General features: G+C 42.5%; 1 protein-coding gene across 1 annotated transcript in view; it reads right to left on the bottom strand.

Moving 5' to 3' along the window:
• The window catches only part of LOC126544329 (receptor-type tyrosine-protein phosphatase H-like), a 123,020-nt gene that overhangs the window by 50,695 nt on the left and 51,103 nt on the right, over window positions 1-21,222 (bottom strand). The window contains exons 11-19 of the mRNA XM_050191613.3: window positions 20,628-20,921; window positions 19,111-19,238; window positions 16,909-17,116; window positions 11,258-11,419; window positions 9,511-9,612; window positions 7,699-7,840; window positions 4,398-4,462; window positions 3,686-3,800; window positions 1,614-1,697 (exon numbers count right to left, since the gene is read on the bottom strand). Of these exons, the coding sequence (XP_050047570.1) occupies window positions 1,614-1,697; window positions 3,686-3,800; window positions 4,398-4,462; window positions 7,699-7,840; window positions 9,511-9,612; window positions 11,258-11,419; window positions 16,909-17,116; window positions 19,111-19,238; window positions 20,628-20,921 (1,300 nt within the window). The remainder of the gene's footprint in view (window positions 1-1,613; window positions 1,698-3,685; window positions 3,801-4,397; window positions 4,463-7,698; window positions 7,841-9,510; window positions 9,613-11,257; window positions 11,420-16,908; window positions 17,117-19,110; window positions 19,239-20,627; window positions 20,922-21,222) is intronic.

Here is a 21,222-nt window from a genome sequence, read left to right as displayed (position 1 = left end):
TGTCGGCAAGCTAGTTATTTCTAAACAAAGGTGATAGTCGGCAAAATCAAAAAAAAAATTTCGCGTTTTTCGATTACCAAATAGAGCGTTACTGTGATTTTTTTTAATTTTGGGGGGGGCTATTACTGTAGGTGTACTTGCATAGCTTAAATACGCTCACTTCTTTTCGTGCACGGTAGTTTCAATATAACTGTTTGTCTTCTGCTATGAATCGGTGTTGTATACCATTTCGTTCAGTAATGAACGAGAAGAAAGGGGGCTAACCGAGGGGCCCGATTTTTATTAATCATATCACAAGAAGCCAACACACAAAGACACGTACACATGTACTTCTAATGGCTGTGGCAGAAAGAATATTCCATATCCGCCGCCAAGGTTTGTGAGTGGTGGCGCTGGCTAACACTCCTAAGGTTAGTTCTAGTAGCTAAACATGAATACCAAAGAAAGCGGATTGGGAAACGGTGCCGCGGTAGCTCAATTGGTTAGAGCATTGCGCGCGTATTGCGATGACGTGGGATCGTTCGCCAGGTGTGGCAAATCGTTTCTTTCATCCACTTTAATTACCATTAATTCATCATTTCCTTATTTCATTTAGTAAGTACAAGTAATTTCCTCTGTGTTCTCCTTCGTGTCATTGTTTGTTGGCTTATGATATGATTTCGTTCAGTAGTATCAATAGTGTTTTTAATTCCTTTGCTCATGTAGCTTTTTTGTTTGAGCGGGCCATGTTGTGTTTATTGTACCCGTATTTTAAATGAGAATGTTTTTTTTTTTTTTTTTGCCGCGTCTGGCTGGAGGTCAAACGCTAAGCCGTCCAAGGCCACGGAGTTGGTCGCCGATGTGCGCGTACCACAGGCGCATGGTTGCGTACCGCTTTTAGAGGGTTTTAGTTTAGAGGTACGCAAGCGTTGGCACACGATACCGCTTGGAGACACGGTACTGCGCATGTGCAGACCCCTACGATTAGGGGGACGGAGGCGTTGGGGCCCCCTAATCTAAAGCTCTCTATGAACTTAGAGAGAACTTAGCGTTTCTCCCCGCGCAGTGGAGAAATTATTCACATTGCCTTAGATAATCATCGAGGGCGGTTGTTGCCGTAATTGCCGGCTTGTTGCCGTAATCGAGGACGGTTGTTGCCGATATTTGTAGGCACTAATGACCAAGTGGTTGCACACATATGTAGCTGGTGTCATACCATAGTAAAGCCTTGACAGTGTATTTCGACCTCGCCCCAGTACATCATTGCGGTGTAAAAGAATATTTCATTGCATTTTATCTGCAATTTGCAGAAAAGCTTCATAAAAAATTCACTCAATAAACTTTCAGTGCCTAATTCTGAAGAATTAAGCACTGTATGCACAACAAAGAGGAATGTGCAGTTTGCCGTGATGATCGACAGTTCTTCGCTTTTGAAGAAGCGGCACTTGGGTAAACACAACCTACATCATTGAAGTTGCCGACGTGGCCGTTTTAACCCAAGCAGCTGGTTAGCAAGGACGGAGATACTGTTGATGTTTGCTGAATAATAGATTTGCTGCTTATTTATTCTATGCAGCGGCAAGTGAAATAATATATACTAGATAGAAATCTATTAAGAACGATAGAAAACTTACTCGGACATCTGCACCAAATGCACGAGCGAATTATTCATGTTGCTCGCTTCAGCAGACGGTCTTTTCGAGCTCGCTTGCTTCTGCCTTGGGAAGAAACATTCACACTAAGTGGGAGGAATACTCGGTATTGCAGATTTTATTTAAGCGAATGCATTATGAAAGTTCATAGCCTTGCTATGAGTACGTACAAAATGAATAAAAAAGCGTGCTCATACCCAGCTGGCTAGGCCGTCCTCATACACAAGCTCCCACATAGAGTTTATTATTCACAAATCACAATCCTGCGCTTATGTTGTACAGATATGGCGTATACACATGATTATGCATGATTTGACCGAAAAAAAGAAAAATAGTTACGTCTGATTCAACGCCCCATTAACCCTATGCTATTGGTCAAATGTTTTTCGGCTGCACCCACTTCACCTGCCCGTCACGCTACGTCACAAAACCACGAAAACTCCCCGCGTCAAAGTGACATGTACGCGTTAAAGATGCATTAATATGCCGAACAAAACTGAATTTTCTTCTGAATACACACAGGCTGCCCCGTTCCGAAAGGAATAAAATATGGCTGCTGCCGATTGCTCAGGCACTGGCTACTCGCACCTGCCGGAAAGCATGGTTTTTTTTGCATGTTATAAAACCTTTAGCGTGGCCCTGAAACGTTTTAAAGCACTTTCGGCACGTTTACGACCTCGTTCTGCCAACTACTTTTTGCTGAGGATTCATTTTACCATCATTCTTAAGCTTCCGTTGCATAGCGCCACGATTTTCGACTAGCCACCGCAAGCTAAGTAAGGGAAAGCGAACCAAATGCAGACGCCGGCATCACTGTCTTCATCCGGTTATCGATTTTCATTGCACTGGCTCTGCCCCATCGAATTCCTCTCCACTTCGCCTATTATCAGTCAATTAGACAGGACAAGCTACTCAGTGCAGTAAATGTTTTTCGTTTTTCAAGCAAACAAAAGTGACCTCCTATGAACGAGGAGAGCGTTTGATTGGTCTGTTCAGCCAGCCCTGTGGGTCACCGCCCGATGCTTACATCGACGGTCACGCAAATTTGACGTCAGGAGATTCGAATAAAAACATATTGGAATAGTTTTACGTATTAGGGCCCTTGTATCGGACATTTTTCTTGTCGCTGTATAATTCTCTCATTGACACTTTTCACATAACTGTGATATTTGTGAAGTTGAATAATACATTAAGACTAATTATCCAATAAGGCGGAAACAAAAAAAAAATTATTTCAGTATCCCCAAGCGATGGCAAACAGCATTACCTTGGTTCTGTCCAGATACGTGGCATTCGCATGTTTAGAAAATCTGGCTAAAGTTAGCTGCGAAACATAGTATGTTTGGAGGTGAAGCCACAGTGGTGGTTGAACTGGGAAAGTTTACTTATGATAACTCAGGGGTTGTATCACCCTAGTAATTTTTATGTTTTTATTATATCTTCATAGCCGCATAATGTGCGTCTAAAGTGTTGTTCTATTGATATTCGAATGACGACTGCACTCGCTCAAATATGTGCATAGTCATATTGCAATGTCGAATTCAGCGCCCGTTGGACTCCTTGACTAACACTGTCGTTCGCTGTAGTTAATCCAAATACAATGTTGAATAGTAGGATCTGCGTACACTACGTTCAGCACACAAAACTTTGCGACCTTGTGATTCTGTGCAGAAAAGAAAGAAGTGATGATAATACGGAGGCGAACAATCATCCACCGGGAAAAGACGGACGGGAAAACTTCATCTTGAAAGAATCGTTTCCTGAAAAATGTATCCTTCGAAAATGTTCAACGAAAATGTAAAAATGTGTCGAATTTCGAGAAAATCCGAAACTGAGAATTCAGGAACCTAATTATGTGCCTCAGCACCTGTTCTGCATGCGAACACTATTATTTTGAATGAAACGGCACACTTTCCACGCATAATGCTATTGCTCTTTTGAGTTTGAAATGCGGGTTTTTCCAACTTGAGGTGCTCTGTACAGTAAATCTCTCTCTACGCAGTTCACTGAGATAAGTTTAACTTGAAATACGAGATTATTCATTTTTCTCTTACCGCGCCAGGCGCCTCCTGTGAATCACGAGCACCACAAGGATGGCAGCCATTATTATGATGGCGGTCAGGATTCCACCTGCGATTGCTCCTGCCGAGCTTGGCTCCTCTGGAAGTGCTGAAACATCCAAGAAAATATTTTTAAAATGTTTCTACGAGCAAACACGTATCGATAGAGGACCAAAGTTGTAATAAATGGGGCAAAGATAAAGTAATCGTTTGATGCTATCGTATAACTAAACATCACAGATACCTGAGCGTCTGAGGTCGTGTTTAAGCATTGCGTTTCTGTTCATTTGTAAGGTTTATGCGCATCGTTTATCTAGAACTATGGAAACAAATAATTTTGTCCAAGCACCAGCCACTAAAATAATAACCCGTCCGTGTTCTCAACGTTTTGAAGCAACAATTCTTAATTTTATGAAAAATATTTCTCTAGCATAAATAACGCGTACTAATATTCATTAGTGAACAAACATTAGTAAGGAACCTCACCAACAAGGATTTGACTCACAGAACACCCTGTACTCCGCGTGCGATTTCGTTCTGTCAGTCCGCTGTCATTGTTTCCACTAAACATTGCATTGTTGCGAATCTCAGTGAGCTCGGTCCGAAGCCTGCTTCAGGTCAATTAAGCTGAATACTTTCCTTCGAATACGCAGTCCAAATAACTAAATATCCTATGCGAAATTCCCAAGCACAAGGAGTCGCTCACCTGTAACGAACACCTCAGGAATACTGGCACGTCTCCCACCTTTCGTGTACCCGATGACGTACATCCTGAAAGATATGAAAAAAAAAAAATAGGGTGGGCTGTAGCATGGATGCAGCCGCAGTGCCGAACTGGAGACGGTACTTTGCGCTCTGCAATCGGTGTATGGGCACTAGGGTACAGCAATCGACGCAACCGAATCCAGGAGTTCCATTTTTTGACGCTTCAGAAATCGTACATGATTACCTTACGTCACGATTAGTGGGGGTCTTTTGAGGTGTTTAATCAAACATACTCTCTCTATTTGCGTGGGTCCTTTTGTTTTCCATGGTTTTTTGGGGCACTTGGGAACACAAATGATCCACCTACTGACGGCATCCAAGACTACCCTGCTCCGCCCGAGCCCATAGCAATTGCAAATGGTTGGGGTTCCTGCACTTGCGGCCAATGTGGTGACAGGCACCTTCTACCGTGGTCAAAGGGGTGGGATATCCCTCTGCCTTGCTACTCGTGTCCCTTGCGGCTATTTCTGGACTCTACGTGATAGACGCTGGGGGTGCTATATCTTTGGAATCTTCATAATTTTGTATCAGAATAAACGCTTGTGAATCTTATAACTACTGATAAGCGGAGAAGTGAGTGCGAATCAATTACACGTACTACGGTAGAGCGAGCTTTCATACGTGACCACTCCCGCTCGGGTAAGGAAACCTACGGCCGAGCTTAGCTTCTCTGAACGTCGAGCGAGATACTAAATTTAGTTCTGATTTCGTCATGCATGGCGCGAAAACGGGGTCAGTTTGAGCACGTGACGTACGTATGATCGAGTAACGGCTCCTTCTACATGACGAAAGAAAACGTGGACGCGGGGGCAGTATGCTCGCAGAGATACAACTAATAATAATATAACGTGATTTCGTTAAATGCAATTTTGACAAGCAACCCACTATTCTGAGCGAAATTAAGGAGCTCTCACGTCACATTAAAAAAAAATGATATATTAACAATAAATAAAAAATCTTAACACTACCGCTTGCTTCAAGTCTCAGGAGCATTACTTAAGAAGTGTCAGCATATAGTTGAAAAATTTTTTATTCTGTCAAAAAAAATTTTGATCGCATAAATGGCATAAAAAAATGCAGTTTTTGTCCCTCGATGCAAACTAAAAAGCAAATATGTCTACTTTGTTACAATCTTCACTATTACCAATTCAAGTTGCCTGAACTCTTTTAACCTGCCGGTGTCTTCTCGACTGTATAGTTTATAACAGTAGTGGATGCAGACGGTCAGTCTGGTATTATAAAAACATCTATTTCCAAAATGTCAATTAATTAAAATGAACTATATGTAGTGTGGTCAATTAGCACTTTTTAGGTAAATAGTACTCTACTGTCATTTATTTTACGTATGCTTCGAAGACGTTGAAGCCCCTCACCATAGATTTCTTTGGTGCATTTTCTTGGTTTGCAATTGCGCTAGATTTTTTAAATTCACTATTTCACATACACAAAGGTAGCGCGCTGTCAACGGGTTTTTGCATATAAACTTGCAAAATAAACAACAATTCCTTGGAGGAGCACATGAAGACAAGAAGGCCTTCGCACATGAAAACTTTATTAACTGTGCTCCTGTCTTCATAAGATCGTTTTGTTGAGATTAATCGCTTCAAAGAGAACCAGTATATCCTTAACTGTATGTGTGTTATTAAAAATTACTCAGCTCACGAACCACATTGTTAATTTCCTTTCATTTACCAGGTAGCTCAGCTAACCGATACGCGCAACACAAGGAATGAAGATGTTTAAACAATCGCAGCAACGCAGGAATCAACGAACCGAAGGTCAACTTAGGTGATGCACTTTTGTCCTTCAATCGAACTAAGATCAGGATATGAGCATGAAAACAAAGGTTTAAATAAATATTTAGGAGTGTTCGGTGTGCTTTCCTCGAAGCTTTTCATGCTAATATTTCGAGTTCATTTCGTTCAATGTATTTCGATGTACACTGACAGATGTAAATCCTCCAGTCTCTCGCAACACTGCCTACTTTATTCAGCACGGTAATCAAATGTCTTATGCAAAGAATCGCGATCAATATAAGATCAGCACAAAAGTAGAAAAAAAATCACAGAAAGGTAGCTTCGCAAGTGAAAAAAAAACTTGTCCTAGTTTCGGAACCAAAGAAGCCTGACATGATAACGTATGATACCATATGAGGTAATTTCCATATGGCAGAGCAACCAACCCTGAAAAGTGTTGCTTCCTGTTTGATCTAGGGACCACCAAAAGTATTCAACAACAAAATTGTGCTTCTGAAAGACCCGCATGGTTTTCCTTTGTATATTCGCGCTACACTCGGGCTTCTCTTTCTTGAAGCTTCGTTCGCCTTGAGCATTTGCGTGAAAATGATTCGCCCGTATCACTATGTTAATAATAGTGGCAATGTTAAGGCTAACTCAGGTAATGGAAAGAAATGGCCTCTTATAATATGTCACACTAAATTCACCAAGAAAACAGCAGCGTCGCCTGACAAAAAGATCCGTTACCTTCAATTCTCTCTTTCGGTTAATGTATGACACAATTACGCCAGAAAACCTTGCCCGAAACCCGATTTATTCTGCTGCACTGAAACGTCTCCCATTTGTTTTAAACTTGTATTTGCACCGATTTATTTCAGAATCACTTTGTTTGAGCCCTTGATCATACATCCCAATATTGCTAAGGAGGCTTTGTTCAACAGTGAAGCGCCACACGTCTGTCCTAGGGCAACCGCCACAGATTTTTCGGGCCACGTGAGGAGCCTAGTTGCCGATGTTGCAAAAACTGAGGAGCCTCCATGCGAAAATTTTTGCCTGAAACACGAAGCAATGCGTCACAAAAGACAAAAAATTTAGCCGCTTTTCATACTAAACTAAAATAAAGATACCACCGACGCAGTTTGCCAAAATGGACGCATTACTTGGAGCGCATGACTCAGCGGCTTGACCTCTAGTATCCAATGCCGCCTGTTACTGCTGCTCGAGGGGCCCTTGAAGATGCCAGAAGTGACTTGCTGCGACTGGCTTCATATCCGCTAATCACCAGGTGCCCTTACAACCTGATTAGTTTGCACGTAAAAGCTGTTAATAAGAAACTTTGACAGTTAGTGGCCCTGCAGCTTTTCCAGGGGTATATAAAGAATAGCAATACAACATTGGTATAAGACAATTCATAACCAGTTTATCCAAACTTACATTTTGTTTAAATTGGCCTTTAAATGTAAATGTCCATAATGCTGACTGACTGCTTTCACCGTTTGTACTTACGCGTATTCGGTTCCACCTCTCAAAGGCCCATTGCAGGGAGTCTCCCGGTCGTCATCACAACTTTCATAGCCGATGGTACATATGAGAGTTCCTTCTCGACCTCGCAGTGGCTCGCAGTTCAGTGGGTCATCATCGTCTTTCGCTGCGATGCCAGCAAAATGTTAGATGCTTGAAAAAGGCTGTGAGTTACTTACATCTATACAGATGTGTAGCTTCGGTGCTTGAACCAGACAGTTCGCCTGGTTCTTTTTTTCCGAATGCAGGAGACTTGAAAGCGGTAACCAACCATACTGCCTATATTCAAGGAAGAACCACTATTTCGCTGATGTGAAAGTTCACAACAATAAACACCGTAACATGTTCCCGTGCGCTACAATTCTTACGCACGAGCCGTAACTTATTATTGCGCTTTATGATTGCTGGCTATCTTTGCTAGCGTGCCGGTAGACTTCCTTGAAACGTCACATTTCTTAGTAGCGGAACGATACTAGCCAATGCCGAAGCATTCTCGTGTCTTTGACGAAGTTAAGGAGATCAGCCGTTTCTGAGAAATCTTCGACGTGTTCTCTGCAAATATATTGTTCTTGCCGAAACAAAGGTGAGAGACGGCAGCTCATGAGCAAACGTTATGAAATAATGAGTTGTGATTCACCAATTATGGTGATTTATGGTGTTAAGTTCTGCAGCTCGCTATGTAAACATTTCCCTTCAGAAGTTTCGAATGCGAATACGCATTCCTTAACGATATTGGAACGAAACGAGACATGTCTCTTCGTGGCAGTACCGCAGAGATAATTTCACGTGAAGAAAAACCATTCACCATCGCGTGCTAGCTAAAATAAATATGCATGCACATGAATATATAAAATGGTTGTTTATGCAAACACTGCCACAATTTTTAGAGATCTCTGTGGGAAATAGCATAATTCTAGTCCTTGAGCTAGATAACTCAGGGGCAGATGCCATTTGCAGGTTAAATTGAAATGCATAAATGGCTGATTACTAAAACTCGCTAAGTTAGTTTTTAAATAATGTCCTTGCGGCATATATTGTAATTTATATAGAGCAGCCGGTGAGATTACAAGACATGTCCACATGAAAAATATTCGATGGACCAGCCCATTTTAGACAGACAGACAGACAGACAGACAGACAGACAGACATATACACTCACACACACACACACACACACACACACACACATATATATATATATATATATATATATATATATATATATATATATATATATATATATATATATATATATATATATTGCCATGCACAGCTTCTTGTCAAAGACGCAACCACATAATGTTTCATGTTAATGCCTCAATGAAAGTACCTGTTCAATACAAAAGGCGCTGAACTATAACCGTGTAGGAATATTGAACCATAAACCACTGCCAAGTCTTTAGGAGAGGTGTTCTAGTTTGTATTCAAAGGTGGGGAACTCGGCGGTCCAAATTCCTTGGTTTATTCCAATAACACATACACATTGAGCTCCCTATCAAATATACTAGGTTATCGAGTGTTTGGGCATCATTGCTCCTCATCAGCTTAATTTTATTCGCGAGCGCTTTCAAAGCTCATTCGCTATTGTTGCGGGGAAGAGCTGCCGCGTCCTTTGGTTAAAGTACTCGACAAAGGCGTTGATTGCAACGATACATAAGGTTCAAAACCTCTTGCGAAAAGCCGATATTCAAACACAAGATGCTGTCCCGAATAATTAATTATCAAATGCCATGAATCTCGAAATTTCCGGAAATGGCTGAACCATGATTTAACGACGCAATACAGCAATACACTTACCCTTACTGAAAGGGTTCCAGTCTTGTGGTGTAACCACGTGTGGAGGAGTACGGTGGTTTCTTGCGAGGTCCTTCCATGTGGTAGTATTTTCAACATCTTCGTCTGTAAGAAGGTATCAACAGTTGATCCATTTTTACTTGAAATTTCCATTGCTACATTCTGAAATTGATCATTCCTTACCATCACAACAATTAACCTACGATTCACTCCCTAGCCTAAATGGAAGGCAATATCGTTTTGAATCAAAGAGCGGAAGAAAAAATGATGAAGTTGCCCAACCAATGCAGCCCACATGTTTGTAATGTCTTATTGTCCTACTCACGGTCCCTATTTGTTTTATCTTTGCAGCAACAGATTCAGGCGTAAAGTGAAAAGTCGAACGCAAGACAGAACTGACGGCACTTCGCATAAAACTGTGAATGCAGAGATTTAATGTGGCTGGTTATGGTTTTTCTTGCAAGCGATGCCCCTGAAGTACATCATGTTCTTGTCCGGCAATGGCAGCTCTAGGCATAAACCTGCGCCAGCAAGTCACATATCGTAAGAGCCTTGGCTAGGCATCTGGGGTTTGCCACAGCATGATCACGCATCTCTAAAGCACAATTTTCCCATGCGTGTATTTGGACAAGAAACGTAATACGGATGCAGACACTGCACATAATTTACTTTCGCAAACAAATGACCTGAGTAGTCACACAGCTTAGCCGGTAATAAGCTGCAGAATGTGCCTAGTTTGGAAAAGTCATGAATGTTTAGTCAATGGATTAACCATAGTTGCAACAGTATTTTTGCATACGCTCTGTGTTGTCCATGCATGATTTGCAAAATAATCCCTGAGCTTCGTAACAATCAAATGCATACCCAAGACTATTTTTGCTGCAATCCTACGGAGTTCATAAGGAAGGTTAATAATCTACAAAGATGCCCTTATGTGTATGCACTGACATAATAGCGCAAAACTTGGAAATAAAATAATGTAACAAAACAGCGTCAAAAATACACAGCACAAATATCGGCTTGTCCTCCCAGCTACAAAGCTAGGCTCTACGGCTGACCTTCAAGAAGTGCATCAAATATATGTTTTAGCTACACACGTGTTTACAAAGTAAAATGGCACTATTTTTTGTTTTTCTTTTTTTCAACAGAAAGTACCTGCGCTATTACACTACAAGGCAAACAACGACGCTCACGTTTTAAAAACCTATATGTCACAGCAAGGGGTCACTGTCTAAGACGGAACATGTGGCGTGTAAAGTACGTCGGAAGGATACACGAATACAAGGTGCTTAGTCTGTTGTTAGACAAGGTGTCCATGCCTCAAATGTAGGAATTTCCAACAAAAGCTCTCTTTGAAGATATCATTTACAAACAAAAATACATTCTCCGTCATGTCCGGTACGATCTTAAGGCACTGACTATTTTAACAGGATAGCACAATAGGGCGGCCTCACCTACTTTGGAGGTATCTAACAGAAAACCTGACCTGTACTGAGCATCATCGAGTGGCGTCACCCCATGTACAAATTTTCAAGTTTGCACAAAATACGACGGATATAATTGCGACTTTGGTAAAAGTGAGTCTGCAAGGTCGCCCGTGATGCACAAGCACGTAGCTGTCGAGATGTGTCAGAAATCACAATCTATTTTTTTTATTGCCACGATTGCCCCTTTCCCTTCAGTCACTATTAAACACGGGACATTTCATCTGTTGCGGGTAGAAAGACAACGGGGGCTGCCCAAAACTTACGAATAAGCTCGGCGGATCCAACGACCACGGCGTACCGTCTTATCTCGCCGTTCCTCTCGTCGAACATGTTTCTGGAAATCAGGAACGACTTCTGTGTGTCCGGCTCCGGCGCGGATGGGCAGTCGCTGGCCACCATTGACATGTTCTTCGGAGGCGGAGGATCTGCGCGCCACCACAGAACTTCTTCAATAAAAAAAGGTACACTATGCCAGAGCAAAAAAATATACCGGAATAAAAGTAACAGAACACCTGAAAGCAAAGGTCAGCATAGACTTGTAAATAAGTAATTTACCACTGTTTTCAGAACAGCTTCCCGTCATCCGAATTTAAAGACTCCTGCTACTACTACTACTACTACTACTACCAATAATAACATTAACAGTATTGTTAATAATAATAAATAGGAGCTTAACATTTCTAAACGGCAGAGATGGTTATGAGAGAGGACGTAGTAGATAAGACCGCAAGTTATTTTGAACACCTGGAATTCTTTAACATACTCATCAACAATCCTAAAGAGGGGTTTAAGCATTAAAACTATGGCTTGATTATGAGGCTGGTGGCTGTGGGGGTACTGGGAATAATCTTGACCATTTGGACATCTTTAACGCGCCCCAATGCATGGGGCACATAGCTTCGAGCTATCATCCCAATAGCAATGCTAAGTCTACGTGTCTACTCTTGCGCAGAGCAATGCGGCATGCGTCTAGTGAAGGCCAGACTCGGTATGCTGACCCTGCCTATATTTTTTTTTCTAAAGTTCGCTTCTGTGCACCCTTGTTAAAGATAAATTACTTGACATATGTACTTTAAAAGAAATGGTGGATATTGGCCCTTTCGTTGCTTATATATAGGGCACACATCTTGGTGAAGTACAAGACATACCGATGCTCAACAAATTATTGCAACTCACGTCTTCGTATTATCGAAAAATGATGCTGTTCTTGGCACCGGAAACAGCAGAGAAGACGCGGCCATCGATCGCGAGCCGCCTTCGGCCAAGCCAATGCATTCTTACGACTGTAAACAATCCGCTCTAAGTTACGCATCCGAGGTTTACATGGTACGGCGCCTCACTTGCGCATTATCCTTAATGCACCGATTCACAAACACGTCGCCTCTTCGTCGCTAATGTAACGTCCTCAATCATGTTAAGCTGTAAGAAGTAAACACATGTTAGCCAACTTGCCACGATATCGCAGGTGACTTTCGCTCGAAATCAAAGTTGATGCGTGGCACACGAGCTGAGACGCTGGCGCAAATGGCGTGCATAAATAAATTAGGAACGGATGTCGCTCTAATGCATGCGGCTTGCGCTGAGATATGTCCGTCTTGTATTCACCCTACTTCACTGTCATAAGTTATTCCATGCTGTACAGGCGCAATGATGGTACAACGCGCAAAAAAATATCAAAGCGAGCACGTGATATGCGCTCAAATGCAGATTCCTGCAGAAATGAAAGTCTGACAGTTACATTCTATGGCTCGCTAAAATAGTTAATAAAGTAAACTATGCATCTCGACAGTGGCATTTTCTAAACTCCGCCCATAAGCACGATGAAACTTGAAGGCATTTGAATATGCCGTTCCCATTCATATTAGAGAACATGGTATATTTCGTAACATTACCATAAGCTATGTCTTCATCCTGCTCACCTATTCTCGGTTTCAGGATGTTTTGCTTGGTGTGTTTATGCAGACGCTTTCAATAAGGAGTTCGCCATCTTTAGAGCTATCCCTCCAGCGATTCAGGGGCTTTGTAATGTTTAAATGGCTTCCCTTAGAAGCACTCAAGCTACATTTGATTTTGCAGAGCCCTAACGATATTCGTTCCAAGGCTTAAAGGATGACTCAGTAAAAACAAATTTGGCGCCATCATCGCAGCAAAGGAGCTTTCGTTGGATTAATAACGTGGGAGCTTCGGTATGCGGCACTTTCATGGCTTCTGTTGCTCATAAATGAGCTTACCAGAAATAGATCGATGACCGAGTTGCCATTGCGTTAACTACAGGACAACCATTGGGCTGAACCAAATAGGAAATATAAACCGACTAAAAGGCTCTGATAAGAAATGAGCAGCAGAGCGTTCTAGTTAGAAATATCTCTTAGTTGGCGCATCATAGATGCGCCAACTACCTTAATGGGACAGAGGCGTATCGTATCAACTTTCATGCGTATCGTATCCTACCTAAAGGAATTGTTTGGCTAGAAAGGTGTATCGCACGAACCGGGGTAACCTCAGCGACCCATTTAATAACCGGGGTAATAACGGTAGTAACCGGGGTAATTTCAGCGACGCATGTAAGCAGAACCGTATCGCATAAGAAGTTTTTGGAAACGCATTCGGTGCTTGATGACAACCGGCCAACCAACCAGCGGCGACCGCTGCTACACTGTGGGACATCAAAACAAAAATGGCGGCGTAAGGAGCACGTTGCACGTGACTTCTCTTTACTCGTGAGTACACTGGGCGTAATGAAATGTTGCCTTCTTTGCAAGTAATAAACGAGATTAACTTCGGTGAGTTGCTTGATTCGCGCAGTCAACCTTGTCAGGCCCACTTTGAGAAGATAGAAGCCGAGGGAGCCGCGTTCAAATACTGCCGGACATGGAAACACTAGCGTGCAAGCTGGGAAACTTTAATATCATGCTTTAATACGCTACCTTCCAGCGAGATAAACATTGTGTAAGTTTGAAGACGTGTATAAATGAATCATAACCTGAGGGATTGAAGCCAATACCCTGCAGGTACTTTCAATGCATTTCTCAATGAGATAGTATAGACGCAGGTTTATTGTGAGTGAGAGCGCTAACTTGCGCTCTCACTAGAAAATGCGCATTCACGTAAACAGTGGCGTATGGGCACAGGCGATGCGATAAATTATTACGATAGGCTTCTACCGTATTAATGTACAGGCGGCTTATGCAAGAAAATACTGAACGGACACAATTACGGTACCACAACAGGGCCCCTTAGAGTACCTACATATAATTAGAAGCCAAACTTTGTGCATGCAAGAACGCTCGCGCACACATGACGATGTAGATAGATCAGCTGATAATTAGAGCACGCCGTAGGTAAATGGCATGGTCTAACGTATTTAGAAATGAGGTATGCCTTTCATTGGGAACGTGAAATATACAACACCAGAAACTGCATGAAGTCCAGTATAGACAAGCAAGCTACTGATGAACACACACGTTTTGACGACATCTAAAGAACAATATCGAGACAACCATACCTAAGCATAAAAAAACAACACTAATATGATCCCACCAATGAGTTTACTCTCTTGCGCTATGGAAGTAGACGCGATCATTACGGTTTAGCGAAGGTAATTTTCAAAGCGCTTCCTATAATACTGAGACCAACACTCGACACTCAATAAAAATGGCTGGTTGACAGCGCTATATTTCTGCACTCTAGCGTACTTCCTGTTCTCATGCTGTTACATTCATGCACTAGTATGTAGTGAGTGGCATAATTCAATGATCTGATGCAGATGCATTGACCTTCTATAGGTATGCATAAGCCAAAACGTTGCACGTTGGTACCACTTAAGTGTTAAAATCAACAGCGTTGTGAAGATGTAGGTAAATGCCAATGATAGAACACAAGCTCTGGTAACTGGAACGTTACTGCGGAGCAAAGCGTTTAATCTACACGTCCTACAGCGCATGCACCAGTTTAATGCAAAGCTCTTATTTCAAGCTCATACAGAATGATTATTGCATCTTACAAAATTCGATATAAGCCGTTCATCAATGGTGCGTTAAGCAGAATAAGGAACTTAACGTAGATAAAACTCTCATCATCGGAATTTCGCGTAAATGGCAGGTTGCTCCTTTCTCTTACAGCCTACTAAATCATTCCATTCTGGAGGTCACACATCAGAAAGAGGGGCTACGTTAACAAACGATTTAACATGGACTGCCCATATTTCCGATATTTCTTCGTCATTTTCCAAGCTCCGCTTTCTGAGACGGAAGCTTAGAGGTGCTCCAAGTTAGCTTAATCGTCTTGCATACATAACTTTTTATTAAATAAAAATTGCAATAGGTGTCAGTCTCACGGGACCTGTTCGTAAAGAAGGACATTTACCAGCTTGAGATGGTGCAAACGAAAGTGATTAGGTTCATTTGTAAGGAATACAAAACATTCACTTACGACACTAATCAAACCAATCACGTTCCGTTACCTCATGTACACAGGAAAATGTCCCGCTTGTTGTTCATGCACAACCTTTCAGGATTTTTTAACTCCTTAAATAAGCATACCGCCTCCCATAATACTTAAAGAGCTATCGCCTAGACGAACACCCTACTGCTGGCCTGCAGTCTTTTGAATAAAATGAATAACAAATAAAGAGAGTAATTTAAAGTGACAACGAGTCTCGGGTAAATTGGTTAGTACACACAAAAAAAGAAGAGAAACAGAAAGGGCCTTGTTAAAATGCTCGTACATTTTGTCTCCTTCGTCTCTATGTCCTTGCTATGGACTATTACCAACTTGCCCAGTATTTTGTTCTTTTTCATGCATAAACATATTACAGTAAACTCTCAGTTGTACGAACGTCGGTTTATCGAATATTTCAGAATAACGAACTTTTTAAAAATCCCCGGCAGTTTTCTTATAGGTTCTATGCAAAAATGTTTCACTTAAACGAATTTCGGAACAGTCAATATTTCAGTTTAACGAACTCGCTCGGAGAACCAAGGCTTATTTTTAACGAAGTTTTGCGCTCTGCACTGAAGGCGCAACCGATGCTCGCCCTCATGAAACCGCCGCTCCAGCGGCAATGTAACGTCGCTGGCGCTACAGCGCCCCTGGAGCAATGCGGCGGCACGGAAAACGAACGGCAACGAGGCACGGCCTCCGAGATTGCCTGCACAATATGAGCATGCATGTAATCTCGGAGCCCATGAACAAAGTAACATCGCTGGCGCTTACAACGCCGCCAGAGCGAAGCGGCGATCTGTCACACCACAAACCCCGTGGTGTGTGTTTTCTTCCGACCGGCTAGTCGTGGCATGGTCGTCGTCTTTTTCTTTCCAGTCTCGTCGGTTCGGCGTGTGCACACAAAGGCAGCATTATAGCTGTTATGAACCTTGTACTTGTTGATATGCACAAATTCCATTTCACGCATTTCTAACACTATGGATGCCATGTCTTTTGCTCCATGAATTGCACTTCAAACTTTTGACTCTGTATGCCATGTCTTATGTTGGTCTAGTGAATATTCAGTTTAGTGAACTTTCAGTTAAGTGAACTGTTTCCTTCGGTCCCTTGAAGTTCACTGAAATGAGAGTTCACTGTATTACACTACTTCACCAAAACATGCTAGTATATATTATTCCTATTGAGCAACGGCGGTGCATACAAGAGCTCAGTTTTCTAGAAAATGGCTAAATTTAGGCAACAATTTTATAGATGTAATAATTCAATTATTTATGTATTTATTGTTTCATCTACAGTTATATATATATATATATATATATATATATATATATATATATATATATATATATATATATATATATATATATATATGAATGTACTAAAACTTCTATCAACAGCAGATTTTATGTGTGGTTCTCTCTCACAAAACATCAGATATATTCTCGACCATACGTGGCGTAGGTATGCTTACCTCCAGCGGGAACCTCGACATGAACCGGCGATTCAAGTGCATCACCCCAAGCGCTGACATTAACGTTGATACCACGCACGTCGAAGGTGTAGACGTATTCGGCTGGCAGTTCCTCCACCTCAAAGGTGCACACAGCAGGCATTCCTCGGCACGTGCTTGAGGCCGTCAGGAAGTCGCTAGGAACATTCGTTATCGCTGGCTTGCCTGGCTGAACCGTGACAAAAAATATAAAAGAGCAAGAATAAGCAGAAAAATGCAAACCGGTCGAGCACGCAATACGAACGTTCCTTTTTTTCGGCATTATATTTACTGATTGCAAAGATGTTGCTCGCAGTGTCTTTTGTGTTTTAATAAAGGGCACCTTAGTACATCATTCCTTGTGGCTCCGATAGCACAATGCAGTTCATTTGAAGGTACTAATAACCTCAGGCGTCCGATGAATGATTGATTTATGAGGTTTATCGTTCCAAAGCCAAGCAGTGACGGGGCGCTATTTCTCTTTCCTATTTTCCCCTTATTTCCATGTTACGTGTGCGCTGCAAACATTATCGTAATGAGAGACAATGGTAGAAGGTGACCGAATAATTTTCACCATGTCAATTTTGTTGACATTAAGGTGAATGTAAGGAAACGAGCACTTCTGCATTACGTGCCCATCGACATGACGACACCGCGGGTGGGAATCGAACCCGCAGCCCGGGACTCAGGAGCACAGTGCCGTGCCCCATGCATTGCCGGTGCGGGAGCCCAATTTATGATTATTGACTGGAGAGCTTGAAGTTATTGAAGATGAGCATTGTGTTTACCACGTACAGGGGGCGGCGACACTTTGTTCCGACGACACGGTGCTACGTTAGTTTTTCGATGAACTTGGCAGTTTTGGTCAGTCACACTTGATTCGATGTTTTGAGACAGAAGTTTGAAAATATGCCATGGCTTGTGACTCGCGAAAACACAACTAAATATAAAATGACGTCACAGTCTTTCATTTACTTTTCAGCCAATGCGGGGCTTCACGGCGTGAATGACACTCTGTCTGGTCAACACCAGAGAGCGTTCATAAAAGTTGGCTACAAAACTCTAGCCCGCCATGCAAGAACCATTGCTTTATGCGACGAAGTATGGCCGACAACGAGCACATCACACCGTCCTCCTTCGCTCGATTCTGTTTATGCGCACTGCTCGAAGATGTCTCCCTAAGGCAAGAAATATTTTGCACAGGTGAGCGTTTTAAGACTGGTTTCCCTTGGCCGTGTATGCAGTGGCGTAGCAACGGGGGGGGGGGGGGGGGGGGGGGGGGGGGGCGTGGGCCTCAGGTGCAAGGGGCCAGTGGGGGGGGGGTGTCATATACGTCTGAAGACACCCGGAAATTGTTGGTATCCTCGCCTTCCTTGACTACACCCGGGGGGGGGGGGGCGTGACAGAAGGCCTATGGGCCCCGGGTGCCAGATGACCTAGCTACGCCACTGCGTGTGTGTCATTCGCCAATACAGCGCTGCGTTTGTCGACCCTTTCTAGTCCGATTGCTGTTGGCGAAGTAAATAATTTGTACTTTCTAAATTTCAGCAAGAAAAGAGGCAGAAACCAATGATGGCATCTTGAGAGATTGTTTCAGTTTACTAAAGGCCGTGTTCATAAGCTCTAATAAGCTGAAAGCCATGAACTACCTTTGAAGAACCCGATCTGGATTGGCAATTTCATATATGGCATGACTGAGCCTGAAATATACTGATACTATATTCTATGACCAGACAGGATCATTGCCATAGGTCTCAGGCTTCAAAGATGTTGCGCATATACCTCAACGCGTGGACGTTTTAAAAGTTCAAAAAATGCTAATTATCTAGCGCAACATTGACAGTTTATGTAGGTATAGCAGTTGACACTTCATTTTACATAGTTCCATAGTTCTTGTTTACCTTTTATCTATGCCCTTTCCCGCAAAGCATCATGGTTGCTAAAGGATTCATTGCTATGGAAAAGAATAGGCGCAATTATTGAGTGCTCCTTAAGAAAGATATTCTCTACATACAGGCAGGCTTGTGTAGGTTCGCTGTACATGTAGCGGTCTGAGTTTACTTGAGTTCTGGAGTCGAGAAGAAGCCACCGTGCAGCAAGAACTCATCTGAACCTACTTAAGCAAATCTTGAGAATCCAGGAAGCGTGCCGAAGCAATTCATGTTTGCGGGACGGAATTACTACCTTAGTGGCGTTGTAGATGACCACGTAGCTCTGAAGCTCTCCTCTTGGCTGAATCGGGGGACGCCAAGTGAGCTGCACGGTGTTATTCTTGAACGCCGTCGCGTCTAGGCCCACAACAGGACCGGGTGCTGAAAGAAAGAAATAGCAAGATGGTGTGAGCTCACGCTATCGCGTAGGACATGAGTTCAGTTCGCCACCATCAGGTTAGAAAAATGCATCAAAAGGGCGTCTCTCTCATCGGCGTTATCTAAGACTATATTGGGCCCTGTTAACTCGCACACAAATAAACATAGAAGAAATATACGTTCTCTAAACAAACGTTTGTCGCTTCTGGTACAATGTAAGAGGCATGTGAACACTGCGGTCGGACACTGATGGAAATGCCAAGTAACAAAAACAGAGGCTCATATACGCGTTACTATTTCAAATGACATCGGTAACGCTAGACGGGCAACTTTACCGAACATCCCCAAATCATCCACCTTGAGTAGTCCCTATGCTACAAGCATGAAGGCTAGGTGATAGTTCACTAAAGACCGCAGGATTGTTGTGTTGCGATGCAAGAATGAAATTGAGGTGTAAATCCAAACTAGCACATCATGAAGCACATTGGCGTTAGAAAGGTTCTATACCATGAAAAGCACTTAAAGTAGCCGTTTATAGTTCTGCTAAGTAAATGTGTGCCAGGTAGAAAGCTGCGCAAAAAAAAATTTTATTGAATGTCGCCTAAGTATCTACGTAAATTAGTGCAAATGGCCCTACAAAAGATATTATGTGAGTTCAACAAAAAACTAATTATACATGCGACGCTATATGGCTGTAACGGTATAAGGTGAGCAACAATAGCTGTCAAATAAACATCAAAGGAAAAAACTTAATTTCTTCAATTTCCGTCAACACTTCATACAGAGCCACCTCGTCTAGAATAAATGTATACGTCTGCAAATATCTTAAATTCAGCATACGTATTAAGTAGTTATTGTTACTCGATATGTATTCGATCGGAAATTGTCGAATCTACATTTCTGTTCCACTATAAGGAAGAACGACACTCACTGGAGTCTACAGTGAGAAAGCAATGCAAGCTGCGACTTTCCGAATGCTGGTACTGTAGGAGAGCCGCAGTTAAGACGATATGCCGTATCATAGTATTTATTAACCTCGTTAAATGAACGCCAGCATTTATGTGCACCTACTAACGGTCTGTCAGTTTCATTATTTGCGGTATCATGGTTCTACAGACAGGATGATCTTCTAGTTAATCATTTACAAACGCCTTAGTTTACCTGGAATCTAGTTGTGAACGGCGCAACGCGTATAAAATAATGTAAGTGCCTGTTAGCGAAGACACTCCACTCAATCAATTACATGTCACTTTGTTTAGAAGGAGAACATATTCGTTATTTGATTGGAAATTGGGAGGTCTGTTCTGTCGCATATTCATATTCAATTACACTACGGAATTTTGCTTTTCTCACGCCTCTAATGAAATAAAAAGGAACTATAAGCCAAATTACCTTCGGACAGTGTACGAGAAAGGATTCGAACTGCAGGACCCTCTAAGCGCTTCGAGCCAAACACATTGTAGGCACGCAGTTCCAGCATATATTCGGTGAACGGTTCCAGCCACCGTATCACAGTGCTTCGCGAGCCGAGGTCCGTATGGTTGACCTCACGGCCATCAGCACTGAGGTTCCAGGAGAGGACGTAGCCCTCGAGTTCCCCGTTTTTCTCGACGGGTTCAGACCAGTTGACGTAGAGCCGCCTGGACTCGCAACGGGCCACCGAAAAGTTGCCGGGAAACGAAGGTGCTGCAAGAACCAGGCAGACATTACTCTCTGCACACTTTTTTCAAACGCAAACTATGCAGTTAAAGTAGCGGATTGGCTTTAGACTGACACCTAGCTAAAGAATCCAAGCGCCAACAGCTCCCTTTGGAGAAAATAAACTTCTCATAGTGGTCGATGAGTGCATATATCCTAGTGGTGTCGAATACCGTTCATATATGTGCTCTGACAAGGAGGAGTGTTGCGCCAAAATCCACCATGCTGTGACTATTATATTGAGGGAAATCCACTCCTCGTGCTTACAGAAGCTAGACTAACAAATGTC

Source organism: Dermacentor andersoni, chromosome 10 (genome assembly GCF_023375885.2).
Source record: "Dermacentor andersoni chromosome 10, qqDerAnde1_hic_scaffold, whole genome shotgun sequence".
Taxonomy (NCBI): Eukaryota; Metazoa; Arthropoda; class Arachnida; order Ixodida; family Ixodidae; genus Dermacentor; species Dermacentor andersoni.
Note: the sequence above shows the minus strand (reverse complement) of the source record. Positions and strands in the feature narration are given on the sequence as shown.